General features: G+C 43.2%; 1 protein-coding gene across 1 annotated transcript in view; it reads right to left on the minus strand.

Moving 5' to 3' along the window:
• Positions 1 to 14,654, minus strand: part of adam12a (ADAM metallopeptidase domain 12a) — a 347,620-nt gene that overhangs the window by 49,618 nt on the left and 283,348 nt on the right. Inside the window, exons 12-15 of the mRNA XM_078223418.1 lie at positions 11,377 to 11,554; positions 8,052 to 8,141; positions 5,950 to 6,145; positions 3,413 to 3,521 (exon numbers count right to left, since the gene is read on the minus strand). Coding sequence (XP_078079544.1) covers positions 3,413 to 3,521; positions 5,950 to 6,145; positions 8,052 to 8,141; positions 11,377 to 11,554 — 573 coding nt within the window. The remainder of the gene's footprint in view (positions 1 to 3,412; positions 3,522 to 5,949; positions 6,146 to 8,051; positions 8,142 to 11,376; positions 11,555 to 14,654) is intronic.

Below are 14,654 nucleotides of genomic sequence, written 5' to 3' on the forward strand. Positions count from 1 at the left end.
TGCTAATATTGGAATCTTAAGCTGAAGCTTTAACGTAAGGCAGCATTTAGTAAAGCAGTAAAATTCTTATGCTAGGAACGGCCACCCAGACCTTTGTTAAGGGGTTCTTTGTCACTTGGTTTTCCTGCTAGCATTCATTAACACAGCAGTACAGCATCTGGGTGGATAGTAACTTGATCTAATCTCCCAACAGTGAGCAGCCAGTTAGGAATAAATGAGTACTTGGCGAGGGCTTGAGCAGTACTTAAAGCTTTTTCACCTTTTAGTGTTCATTTGCTGCTGAAGGCTTGAAGAAGACTTTTGAAACATCTTAGGAGATTTTCAGGGGCAGTTTGTCAAGATTTCATCAACACAGTTATTCCTGAAAATCTCTGAGAACTTTTTGGGCACCTTCTGAGATTCACCAGGAGAAAGGAAGTGTTTGGTTGCAAGCATATCGCCAGGGATACCCCTTGGTCTGCAGGAGGAACAGGAGGAGGACATGATGCCAAGCAGAGCAGCAGCAGCAGCTCCTGTCCTCCTGCAGGTATCGAATGTCCCTGGGGATCTCCTCCAGCTCCAGTGTCAGCACCACAAACCTGTGTACCTTCTCAATTAATCCCTGAGCCATCACTGAAACAAACTGCACGCCTTCAGCAGAAGTTGCTGAGTGGAGTCCACTATATCGCTCTTGAGATTGCTAGGCCTGCTCGTGTCTGTTTTATGACGTTCAGGCATTTTCAAAGTACGGTAATCAGCCATAAGTCCAAAACTGTGTGCAAAAACCAGACTTTCAAACAGGAATGTTTTTTCACTACATCATCCATTTAGCATCTATTTTCAGCCTTTCACCAAAATAACTCAGATTTTTATTTGGCAATGGGTTGAAGGGTTATCGGGAGAAGGCAGGAAAATGGAGATGAGGAGCATATCAGCCATGATCGAATGGCGGAGTGAACTTGATAGGCTGAATAGCCTAATTCTGCTCCTATATCTTATGAACTCCAAAACATACAATGTTCCATGACTAACTGAACAAGGCATGCAAAATTTACAAGTGTTTATTAAAAATTAAGGATTTTGGGTGGTAATTGAATAAGGAATTCACATTCCCTATTTATATAGTGACTTTAAGAAATATCAAGAATGAGTTTTGTCCTTCAAATATGGTCTTACATAAAAGTCCATCAAATGGAACCTTGCCAGTCTGGGTCCTGAGGGTTACTTGCGTGTAAAGTCTCAGCTTCCTAGATAATTTAGCACAGAATCACTTTTCTACGAGAATCTACTTGTTCAAACTAGTTTGGAATTAAGGGTCAACCCAAAGGCTGCATTAACCCAAAAACTGAAAGCAAGGTCAGTTCACCGCATTTTGCTTGAAATATTCTGGTTCGACTCAAACCGAATGCTTCATTATGTCCCCATCTGGTTTGAAATATACTTTCATGATTCCACATATCTTTAAAAACAGAGAGCTCCAGAGTATCCCTGCTGCTACTTTCATAAATTCATGCATAGCCATCCAGAATTGACTTGGGGTACTTTCACACAAAGATCATGTTTGATGCTTCGTTTTCTGAAATTGGAATGAAATGAGATGTTGCTGCTTCAATGCCTGTTCAAAAAAGTAATTTCCTTGGTCAAAAGGTTTTTTCTATTAGTTGTGGAATTCAGCCACCTGGGCCCAACTGGGAACACATGCCTTTCATGAAAATGCCTCAAATTTAAATGAACTCTAACTAAATATATCTCTGTGTGAATGATGTATGATGTGCAGCATGTACGTGCTCATTCTGCATCAGAAGTGGGCTGCTTGCTATATTGGCTGTGGGGCCCTGTACCTGTCCAGGGTGTGTCCCCACCCCCAGCCGCAAAAACTGGCATAATGCTCCCCAATTCCATGTTCAGCAACAGTTTCAGACTTCTCTGTGTGGATTGTTTGCGACTGCTCACAGCTTGCACTGTGCATGCTGTACTCATGTGTCTCAGGTACTCAGCAGTCAAACCAGCAATGCTTAACTGTTCTGCTGCAGGCCGTCATCCAAAAGGCACGTTTAAATCTTAAGCTGGATGTAGGGCCAAGGACAAGCTTGGCGTTCCAGCCAGCTGAATTTAACTCCCTCACTGTAAATGGCAAACTGCCTCGAGGACTGTAACAGGCAATTCTCATTCCCTCTCCCACTCTCCCCTCCCTCATCCGACCCCTGTTTCGCCAGCCACCCCCCCCCCCCCCCGGCCAACCCACCAGCTCGGGAGTAACATAGGGGGTTAGTGGGACAATTTGCTGTGGTCCAGTCGATGGCCTCCCGCAGTGCACGCAGCACTGTCTGCACCTGGATCAATCCCCCACTTTGGCAATGATCTCATTTTTAGGCCTTAGGGTTATCGGAATTTAAATTAAAAATATCTCCAAGACAAATGTCCTCCTTGAGAAGCTGACAGAGTGACCTTTTCTAGCTCAGCAAAAAAAAAATAGTTCTATAAGTGCAAATTGCCATAACATAGGCAGCATGAGCATAGCGTTAATCTGAACCGCTGGGAAAAATGAAATAGTCGCATTGAATATTTAATATGGCCTCCTAACAAAATTTGATATCATTGTTGGAAATACAATATAACCTGCCAGGAAAGTTGATCAGCGGGCTGGGAGAATCACCCTTAGCATCATTTACTATGGGCCATTATGTCCAGAAATTACCAAAGAAATGACATATAAGAGTTAAATAGCCTACTCTAGATTACAGGTACACTTGATCAGTCACAAAAGAAGGTAGAACAGTGCTATCACTGATAAATTAAACAAAGTAAGAAGTCTCACAACACCAGGTTAAAGTCCAACAGGTTTATTTGGTAGCAAATACCATAAGCTTTCGGAGCACTGCTCCTTCGTCAGATGGAGTGGAAATGTGCTCTCAAACAGTGCAAACAGGGTCTGTTTGCACTGTTTGAGAGCACATTTCCACTCCATCTGACGAAGGAGCAGTGCTCCGAAAGCTTATGGTATTTGCTACCAAATAAACCTGTTGGACTTTAACCTGGTGTTGTGAGACTTCTTACTGTGTTCACCCCAGTCCAACGCCGGCATCTCCAAATTAAACAAAAACAGGTAGTTACTTTGCAGTGTACTTAAGTCTGTACTCATCCAAAATTCTCATAAATCGAGAGTGTAACACTCCAATATGATACCCTCAATTCATGGAACAGATAAATATAACAAACGCACCCAAAAATACCCAGTTACTTGCGCTAAATAGGGAAGTAAATCATAAGCATTTGATACTATAACGGTGATCAAAAAACAAAAGTTAAGTGCAGCCTTGTAAAAGTTCACCAAAGGTTTTCTGTACTTCCGTACATTTTCAGGTTGAGAAATCATGAGATAGAAAAGTAAATTGCTTGTGTCTTGAGAAGATAGAAGATGTATTGTCTGTACCTGATCTCACATTTTGCAAACAAACCGGTCGAGTCCTTCCCACAATTCCCATATGGGTCACCCGCTGAGTTTACTCTTTCAAAGCAGATTCCAGGGGCAGGTTTAGCACCTAAAAGAGTCAGAACAATTTTAGTCACTTTTATGAGTACTTGTTAAGGTGAATAAAGAAAGTGCCCGGAAATGAAACTTCTTGTGATCTTGTACCAGTGACAGTACCAAACTGATGCAATGTGGAAGATGCACCATAGAAAGCATTCTTTCTGGTTGTATCACAGCTCGGTATGGCTCCTGCTCTGCCCAAGACTGCAAGAAACTACAAAGGGTTGTGAACGAAGCCCAGTCCATCACTCAAACCATCACTCGCCCACCATGGACACTGTCTACACTTCCCGCTGCCTCGGAAAAGTAGGCAGCATAATTAAGGACCCCACACACCCCGGACATACTTTCTTCCATCGGGAAAAAGATACAAAAGTCTGAGGACACGTACCAACCGACCCAAGAAAAAGCTTCTTCCCTGCTGCCATCAGCCTTTTGAATGAACCTACCTTGCATTAAATTATACCCTAACTATGACTGCAACACTACATTCTGCACTCTCGCCTTTCCTTCTCTATGAATGGCATGCTTTGTCTGTAGAGTGTGCAAGAAACAATACTTTTCATTGTATACTAATACATGTGACAATAATAAACCAAATCAAAAGAACAGTGTTCACCTCATACTTGTATCCAGCAGCACTTTTTAAATAAAATATAAAAGCGGATTTCCTAACATTGGGTTGCTGGAGGGGTGGGGGCAGGGTTTAGCTTCTCAAATCTACCTGGAGTAACCTATGGTCATAATAAACAAATCCTTGTCATGAGCCATCTATTCTTCATTCATTTCAAATTCATGCCAAGATAATATATGCTCCAGACTTCTCTGCCACTAGAGCTAATGCCACTTCACTAACACTCGTGCAGAAAGACTGTCTGCTAGCCATGAAGGTGGAACATTCCTTTATTGAAAGAAATGGGTGGCACGGTAGCACAGTGGTTAGCGCTGCTGCTTCACAGCTCCAGGGACCTGGGTTCGAATCCCAGCTCGGGTCGCTGTCTGTGTGGAGTTTGCACATTCCCCCTGTGTCTGGGTGGGTTTCCTCCGGGTGCTCCTGTTTCCTCCCACAGTCCAAAGTTGTGCGGGCTAGGTTGATTGGCCATTCTAAATTGCCCTTTAGTGTCCCGGGATGCATAGGTTAGTGGGTAAATATGTAGGGATATGTGGATAGAGCCTGGGTGGGATTGTGGTTGGTGCAGACTCGATGGGCCGGATGGCCTCTTTCTGCACTGTAGGATTCTATGCTTCCATTTAGCAGCTTCATTAAGGACTGATGAAATTCAACTCAGCTGTGACAGGAAGGAGTTACTGGCAGGCAGCCTCTGGAGTCAATCAAATAAGCATGTCTCCAACGATCCTCTATAATAATAATGTTATGCATTGGAAAATTCAGGAGTAGGTGCTTTTCAACTTTTGTGGAGGCTGCTTCAGGCAAATGTCTGATCCTGGATCAGAAATCGAATCAGCTATGACAATAGCTTGAAAGCAGCTTCAAGGCAGGTGCTGAGGTATATCTCATGCTGCGCCAAGCAGCAAGAAGTTTCACAACACCAGGTTAAAGTCCAACAGGTTTATTTGGTAGCACAAGCTTTCGGAGCACTGCTCCTTCATCAGGTGAGTCAGCACCATATAGTAGAACACGGATTGTTTCTTTGATCCTTCACAGTTGGGATTTGTGAAAGGTCTACAAAGCTGACATGCTTATACTGAAGTAGAGCGTGAAGCAAAATTAACAGGTAGGCTGACCTGTGACCCTTTGCACATTTCCTAACATTTAGTTCAAGAGCTGCAAATCCCAAAATCTAGACATTTAGCTCACTTAGTTCCCTCCCTGTCAGGTTCATAGAATCATAGAAACCCTACAGTGCAGAAGGAGGCCATTCGGCCCATCGAGTCTGCACCGACCACAATCCCACCCAGGCCCTACCCCCACATATTTTACCCGCTAATCCCTCTAACCTACGCATCTCAGGACTCTAAGGGGCAATTTTTAACCTGGCCAATCAACCTAACCCGCACATCTTTGGACTGTGGGAGGAAACCGGAGCACCCGGAGGAAACCCACGCAGACACGAGGAGAATGTGCAAACTCCACACAGACAGTGACCCGAGCCGGGAATCGAACCCGGGACCCTGGAGCTGTGAAGCAGCAGTGCTACCCACTGTGCTACCGTGCCGCCATTTGTTAATAATAGTAAATTCAATAGGTTAATAATAGTAAATTCAATTTATAACAATCTAATTATCAAGTGTAAGAATTGAAGTAAAACGATTATAAGGAGAATGAATTGACATGCCTCATGTGTAGTATGGCACTAGAAGTGTCTCGCATCTTAATAGCAATGTTAACTTCTTGCCTTGAATACTCTCTAAAAATAATCGGATAATGCAATTTTTTGTGCTATAGTGTTGTTGGATTTAAGCTAATCATTATATACCTGGTCCCCAGAGAGTAATACACTGCTGTTCATGGGTCTGGCACATCCCATTGTAACAGTAACCATCCTTCTTATGACAGGGTTGACCATCATGTAGATATACATTGGCTGGACACTGTGCATTCGTTCCAGTGCAAAATTCAGGCAGATCACATGAATTGCTGGAATCTCTGCAAGGGGTTCCTGGAGGCTTCAGCTGTAAATGTACATTAACAAAAAAAAGAAAATAAATTAATGGGTTGAAAGTTACATTATGCAGTTTGAAATTGTGCAAATAGAATGATGGTCATTTGTAGGTGCAGAAAAACGTACAGTGAAAGTTAATATTAACGTTTAATATTGATTCAAACATGTTAACCAAATTTGAAGTGGTCATTTTTTAACTGAAGCAATAATAATAGATGATACCACGGGAGTAAACTTCTGAACCTGTTCTCTCAGTTGTCCCGTTTGAGGGTTTCTCTGGGTCTTCTACTGAAATTATGGCGGATGCAGAGGAGAACCTGCACGATAATTGCCCCTCCCCTCCCCTCATCATATGTTCATCATTATTGCTTCAATAATGCTGGATTCTACACATGCCAGTATTATGTTGCTGCACGGGAATGTGAATTCAAATCCCACTGTGATCATTTGGAAATTGGAATTTATTTATTTTTTCAACACTGGACAAGGTTAGGACTTATTGCCTATGGTGAACCCTCTTGAACCGCTAGTCCATGTGGTGTAGGAGGCACCTGCTGATAGGAAAGGAGGGGCCCAGAATCAGACACCCCCCTCCACCCACCCCACCCCCAACCCCCTGCCCCTCACAGATCTTTAAACTGATAGCCCTCATCTCCACTTCCTTCCCCCACTTATCTTATACCTGAGGCTCCAACATCGATCCTCTGTCTAGGCCACACTGCTGAACTGGCATTGGCCACAGCTCCTAGTGATGCTGCTAGTAATCAAGCTCTAATTGGCTGGTAACTCTTAGAGACAGGATATCACAGAACCATAGAATCCCTACAGTGCACAAGGCGGCCATTTGGCACATCAAGTCTGCACCGACTCTCTGTCAGAGCATCTTATCCAGGCCCACTCTACCACACTATCCCTCTATCCCCATATGTTTATCCCATTGATCTCCTTAACCAACACATCTTGGGACACTAAGGGGCAATTTAGCATGGCCAATTCACATCTGCACATCTTTAGACTGTGGGAGGAAACCGGAGCACCAAAGGAAACCCATGAGGACACGAGGCTGGAATCGAACCCGAGTCCCTGGAGCTGTGAGGCAGTTTTGTTCCCTTATTTGAGGAAAGATGTAGTGACATTGAAGGCAGTTCAGAGGAGGTTCCAGAGATGAGGGATTTGTCGTATGAAGAGAGATTGAACAGTTTAGGCCTATACTCTCTGGAATTTAGAAGAATGAGGGGAGGTCAAATTGAGGTATACAAGATGATCAAAGGTATGGATAAAGTAGAAGTGGAGTGGATGTTTCCGCCGGTGGGGCATCCTAAGATGAGGGTTCATAGTCTTGGGATAAGGGGTAGCAAATTTAAAACAGAATTGAGGAGAAACTACTTCTCCCAAAGGATTGTGAATCTGTGGAATTCACTACCCCAAAGTGCGGTAGATGCTGGGACAGTGAGTAAATTTAAGGCGGAGTTAGACAGATTTTTAATTGGTAATGGGTTGAAGGGTTACGGGGATCAGGAGCATATCAGCCATGATCAAATGGTGGAGCGGACTCGATGGGCCGAATAGCCTAATTCTGCTCCTATAAATTATGAACTTACGAGCAGTGCTAACCACTGTCCCACTGTGCCAACTTTATCCACCCTGCAACAGGATTTGTGGGGGGAAATTCCCTTCACATGAGTCAGGAAGCCTAAAGATGGGAAGGTAAGTGGCTGAATGGGACTTACTTCCATTAATTCCTGAAAGTGGCTGCAGCGACGGCAGTTGCTGGTTTTCCAGTCAGTGGATGGGCTCCAAACCACAAAAACTAAATATCACTTCTATGAAGATTAGACTTTTTCAGAATGGCAGACATAAAATATGTTATTGTTTTTGTGAGAACACAAAGCTCAGTTCTTGAAGGATTCCGTTACCTTGCAGTCTTTGCAACAAAGTCCATGTGCACACACTGCTTCAGGCTTCAGAGTGCAGGTACTCGCATTACAGCACGGATTGGTACATTCCTCAACAAAGAAAAACAAACTGATAGGATTATTTATGTCCATACATTTATACTCAAAAATCAAAGCACGAGACAGTTACTGGAAGAGGAGACATTTTGGACTTGTAATTACTGTCAGGTAACAAAGCACAAAAGTCTGTCGGCACACATCAAAAGATTGAAACCTTAATTAATTACTTATGTGCCGTTTTAAAGTCACCGCTTGGTATTATCGACTGTGCTATCCTTTGTGCTACATTCAGATATTCATTTATGCCATAGGTACAGGGGTAGGTAAAATTAATGGGATAATTTGATCAACTGATAATATTTCTAAAGGCCACAATAAACCTGCTAACATGTGTCTAACTTGGCTGTCTTCTGAAACCTCGAAAACAATGCAAGCTTATGTTCTTGTTTGTTCCGGGTGTACAACACCTCTCTAGTGTAAGAGCTGACAATTTGGCACAGATTTTCTCACTGCCATTTGGCCAAAGGCATCACGTTTGCTTGCTGCTGCCATCAGTAGGATATAGTCGCGTAGATTGCTGGCTTTATTTCACAAGAGGAAGTTCATCTTTGTCTATTCAGTCAGATAAACCGTAATTACCCTACTTGCAGCATTCAACTGTTTTCTTCAATGATTGCAGGATATTTGTCTCCATTGTTTCATCAGTAACCTTATTTTAATGTTGATTATTCTTTGCAAAGTCTCTAGATATTAGTCCTAAAATTAACTCTAACAAGTTTGAACTGCTGTCCTTTAATTTTACTTATGTGGCTTAATTTAAGGTAATATTTTGGATGAACTTCCTCTACAATATCAACAATCATATATATCTGTAATATCGCTGCTCAGATATTTCCTTTCTGTGCTAAAAAAACTCAAGTTTTTACAATCCTTTCTCATACCTTAGATTCTTAGTGTTGCGGATTATGAGTAGCTCTTCTCTGCACTAGTGCTTCATTGCCTCTCTGACTTCTTGGCAACTAAGATTGGATGAGTATTTAAGGTATGGTCTGAATAGAACACTACAAAGCTTCACAATTATTTCCTCTTACTCTACTTTATAGCTATGTATTTTCAGTTATGTATTTCAACACATTATTGGCTTTGTTGCTTGTTTCTCTGGATTGGTTGGATATATTTAGTGTTGAGTTTATTTAGACTCCTAAATCATATTCAGCTTCACTCATAACATTTCAACATCATTTAAGGACTATGCATGCAATCTATTTTTTCTTCCAGGTGTAACACTTTACACACTTCTGCACTAAATTTCATTTTTCTGCCCATTTAAAAGCTTTAGCTGGAATTCTCCAGCCGTTCATGCTGGCAGGTTCTTCCGGTCCCACTGACAGCGCGCCCCTGCGACAGGTTTCCCGGTTACATGGGGTGGAATCAATGGGAAATCCCATTGACAGCGGTGGGACCAGGAGACCCCACTGCCGGCAAGCAGTGCGTCACCTCCGGCTACAGAGAAGCACTCAGCTGGGAGGCTAGAGAATCCCACCCACTGTCTCTTTCCTGTGACTCCACAGTCCAACCTCGTTTTGGCTATCGTCCACAAACATGACCACTTTGTATCACGTTTCAAAATGCACATTTATATAAATTAGAAATAGCAATGGGTCCATTCAGTCACGGAAAGCCTCTGTCCTTGCTCGCGGCTGGGATTCTCCGATGCTGCTGAAAGTGAACAGAATTTTGGTGGGAACCGCCAAATTCTCCTCTCTCACTTGCAGTGAGGTGGGCACAGGTGAGGTCAGAGAATCCCAGCCAGTAACTCCCCCTACACCAACATAACTCCTCCAATGACAATTCACTGTTTCCTACCCTTCAAACAGTTTCTTTATTCGTTACCAGCATTTACCCTGAATCTTCACAGCTTTGAAGTTAAGCAATAGCCTTTCATGTGGAACTTTATCAAAGGCTTTTTAAAGTTCAACTGCCAAGAAAAATTAACTCATCGATAACAGGATCGTCCTTTGCAGAACAGAACTCCCTATTATTGTTCCAAAAGTTATTATTTGGAAACATTGTAAATGATTCAGATTTTTCAGTAGCAAAAGCTTCCTATCATCTCTGTGTGGTTTCTTGGCAAGAAGTTTAACAACACCAGGTTAAAGTCCAACAGGTTTATTTGGTAGCAGAAGCCACACAAACTTTCGGAGCCCCATAAAGGCTCCGAAAGCTTGTGTGGTTTTTGCTACCAAATAAACCTGTTGGACTTTAACCTGGTGTTGTTAAACTTCTTACTGTGTTTACCCCAGTCCAACGCCGGCATCTCCACATCATGGTTTCTTGGCAACAGATTTCTCAAATCATCAACAATACTGCTTAGTAAAAGTAAAGTCGCCACGGTCCCACAAGACAAGAGGCTGCTCATCACTTTAAGGGGGAGAGCTGACAGGTGATGATTTAACCTGAGGATCACTACACCTCAGGCAAGAGGCAAGATTGAGAAGGCGGAGCCTTCATGGATAACCTCAGCCGGTACGGGAATTTAACCCGCGAGGGGGGGAGTTATAATGCCTCATCCTGTCAGCTTGGATCTTGTTTGATCGAGCCCAAGATGGGATGCGATGTTTTGTCTCGTCTTGTCAGCTTAGATCTGGTTTGCTCCTCATGTGGGGACCATGTTTGGACTTAATTTGAATTGGCTTTTGTGATTAGAATTAAAGTACTGAAAGGAAAAAAAACCCTAACCAGCTGTCCAGCCAACTGAGCTAACCGACCCCTTTGGTAGTGTTTATTGAAAGGCAAGCGTAGTTAGTATTGTAACATTCACAATTATTTCCTTCTTTGAATCGCAGATTTGTCACATACATGCTAATATCAAATAGAGGGTGGGTCAAAATAGTCAATGAGTGATATATTTATTGTTAAACCTGAATGGGCATTTCAGTCTGCTACTTTCTTTTAAAACTGTAACAGAGAATGTTGTTCTATTGCAGCATGTTGGCCCCACAGGATTTTAAGCTGTGGAAGTTAGTGCTATAACTACTTCATGTATAAATGTTTTGATGACACACATGGGGTTTTGAGCTTCTTTTGTTCAACCACTGATTTACTATAGTACTGCTTTATATTATGTACAGCTACATTAAGTATGTTGGCTCTAACCATTGCCATTCTATAATTTATTTTGTGAAAAAACTCAGCACAGAATTAAGCTGGACACGAATCCCCAAAGAGTGAATTTCAAATTGGACAGAAACAAGGAACAAATTCAGCCTCTCTTGGTCGTCCTTACTTCAAGTTCACCGCAGTCACACTCCTCGCCCTCCTCCACGTATCCATTGCCACACTTTTGCCCACCATAGAGCTCTTTTACTTCTGGCATGTTGAAGAGACACATTCCAACTCCCTTTTCCAGGCTACTGTCCAGGTCTTTCTTGCTACAGCTGCTAAACACTGTGGGAAAAGGATACCTGAAAAAGAAAAACAGTATCAACTCAATGCAACTGTGTTCTTATACCCTCTTCCTTCTCTATCAACTGTCATCAATAGCAAACAGAAAAAAGAAAGTCTGGTTAATTAACTTACTTGGTTTGCAAACTAAGATTCCAGGTTCAACCTTGCTTAGAATATATACTACTCATGATAGTTTGTGAACTTTGGACTATGATCATCAGTGGAAAATTAAGACATATCACATAATGCCAACGCTCACAGCCAAAATACATTGGCCGGAATGTTCTGACCATTCACAGTGGTATTTTCCCAAGCCGCTACAGTGAACAGAGTTTTGGTTTGTTGCCAAAATCTGTCTTCGCTGCAGTGGGAGCTGAGCATGAACGGTCAGTAAGATCCCCCGCACCCATGTTGTTCATCTACATTCTTTTAAAATATAATCCATTGTGTTCCTTCTGATGGAGGTTCCATATCTTTTCACAGATGCTGACTGATCTGCTAAGTGTTTCCAGCACTTCTGGAGTTTGTTCTTAATAGTATCATTGCGTTCTAATTCCCTCCTGTCAATCCTTGTACACCTCTAATTGAGTCCACATTGTTAGAACTGTAGGAGATAGGCACAGTATTGGTCAATTAAGTTGAGTGTTTTATTACAATTACAACTGACAACCATGAGAACAAATCTTTTAGCCAGCAGAAATGTAACGCTCGATGATAACGCTAAGATGTTTTCAATGTTAAAGACACGACATTATATGAATGTAAGTTGCTATTGCTAATAGATTTATTCCTGACCACTATGGGGGAGATTTTATGGAGCTCACAGGAGCAGGAAAGGTGGCGGCAGGGTGACTGAGTTACGCAGGATGTAAACTCCAATTTCCTAACGGCAGGTTGAGATGCAGAGATGAGGTCAGCGACATGTTTGTGGCGTGTCGGGCCTCACACCATCCTGAGGGGCAGCTTTGTGCTTGCATTACATTTGCAACCCATGAATACGTATTAATTTTAAAATTACATCCTACCTTCAAGATATAGTCAGCGGCACACGAGAATCTCATGGCAGCTGGTCCACATTGGTTTAAAGATGTAATGCGACAGTTGGGTTTGTGCAGTTGTGTCTACGGCCAGCAGTTAAATGCTGAGGCACAAGGGATGAGAGCAGGCGAATGGAGGCTCGGGATCAGAAAAGATGAAGAAGGGTAAGCAGGGGTCGATAGGGGTTGAAAGGTTGAGGTTCGGCTGCATGGAGGAGTGGAAGAGAGATCCAAGGAAGGGCAGAGGGTGAGGTCATGGGCATGGAGGAGTGAAGTGGAAAGGGCTTGATGTCCTAGGTCAGGCAGGGGGAGGGGGGGTAGTCCAGTGTTGTACTCACCGCTCTGTGGGACATGGCTGAATTTACAGCCTTATCAAACCCTCCATTCTATGCAGTCAGTTGAGGTAAGTAAGTGAGGGCCTGAAGGGCAGGGTCATTATTGGTCATTATTGTTCAAATGTGGGTATTGGCAGACAGAGTTCTTATAGGGCCTTGAGTTCACCTACAACACATCAAGTGATCTCGGACCATGTCCGTGACAAAGCACAGAACGGAGGGTTTGATAAGGCTGTAAGTTCAGCCATGTCCCAAAGAGCGGTGAGTACAACACTGGACACTTACTTGAACATTTCAGAAAGAGTGTGCCAAAAATATCCACCTTGTTTCTTCCGCAATAAAGGGAACGTCCCTAACTCCCCTTAACCGTCAATACATGCCAACCGTGAGGTGCTCCAGTACATTTAGAAACGATGATACACACATGAATAAAGTGAAACCAATGTAATGTGAAATTTAAATCTGAGAAAACACCTTTGTGCTCTCAATATGTCTTATGTTAATGGCAATGGAGTTGGGCAGGAATGTTTTGGCCGGAATGCAGAGTTTCCCTGTTTGAGCAGGAGGCTCTTTTATATCCTGCTTGTACCTGCAGCATTGTCAGCCAATACTGGGCTTCGCCACTGCAAAGCTTTTCCCACCATGGAATCTCACGTGCATGACGCTCGCCAGAACTTTAAATTACAATCATGGAAACAGGAAAAAGCAAGACAGTGAAAATGGTACTCACTTTCGATTTCACCATCAGGCAAGGAGCGTGACCGATAAAATTCCACTCAATACACTCTGTGCACAGAATGCTGACTTGGGTGAGAAAACCGGCGTGTAGTTCTCCAGCTGCACAGCCGAGTTTTCTCTCCACATTCTCTGGTGTTCAGTGCACAGAAAATCTGGAGGCGTGGTTTCCGCCATCAAGCTTGTGGGGTGGGGCCTGATAGAACCAGCAACATCGGCTTTACAGAGATCAGGGTACCCCAATCGGGGGTCAAACAAAACTCCCCTCAGCCCCAACAGACACAGGCAACGGGGCAACCGACTGCACAATATTCAGCACCATTCGCGACTCCTCAGACACTGAACCAGTTCATGTCCAATTGGAAGAAGTCTCACAACACCAGGTTAAAGTCCAACAGGTTTATTTGGTAGCACGAGCTTTCGGAGCGCTGCCCCTTCATCAGGTGAGTCATCATGTCCAAATGCAACAAGACCCTGACAATATCCTGACGTGGGCTAACAATTGGCAAGTAGCATTTGTGTCACACAGGCACCTTCACAGGTACCAAGCAATGACCATCTCCAACAAGAGAAAATCTAACCATCGCTCCTTGACATTCAATGGTATGACCATTGCTGAATCCCCCACTATCCACATCCTGGGGGTTCCCATTGACCAGAAACTGACTAGACTTGGCATATAAATACTGTGGTTGCAAGAGCAGGTCAGAGGCTATGAAATCCTGCAGCGATGGACTCACCTCCTGACTTCCCAGAGTTTGTTTACAGTGTACAAGTCAGGAATGTGACAGAATACTCTCTCCTTGCCAGGATGAGTGCAGCTCTAACAACACTCATGAAGCTGGACACCATCTAGGACAAAGCAGCCCATTTGATTGGCATCCCTTCTACAAACATTCACTTCTTTCATCACCAACACACAGTAGCAGCAGTGTGTACTATCTACAAGATGCACTGCAGGAACTCACCAAGGCTCCTTAGAAAAGCACCTTCCAATCCCACAACTGCTA

This window comes from Mustelus asterias, chromosome 11 (assembly GCF_964213995.1).
Source record: "Mustelus asterias chromosome 11, sMusAst1.hap1.1, whole genome shotgun sequence".
Classification (NCBI taxonomy): domain Eukaryota; kingdom Metazoa; phylum Chordata; class Chondrichthyes; order Carcharhiniformes; family Triakidae; genus Mustelus; species Mustelus asterias.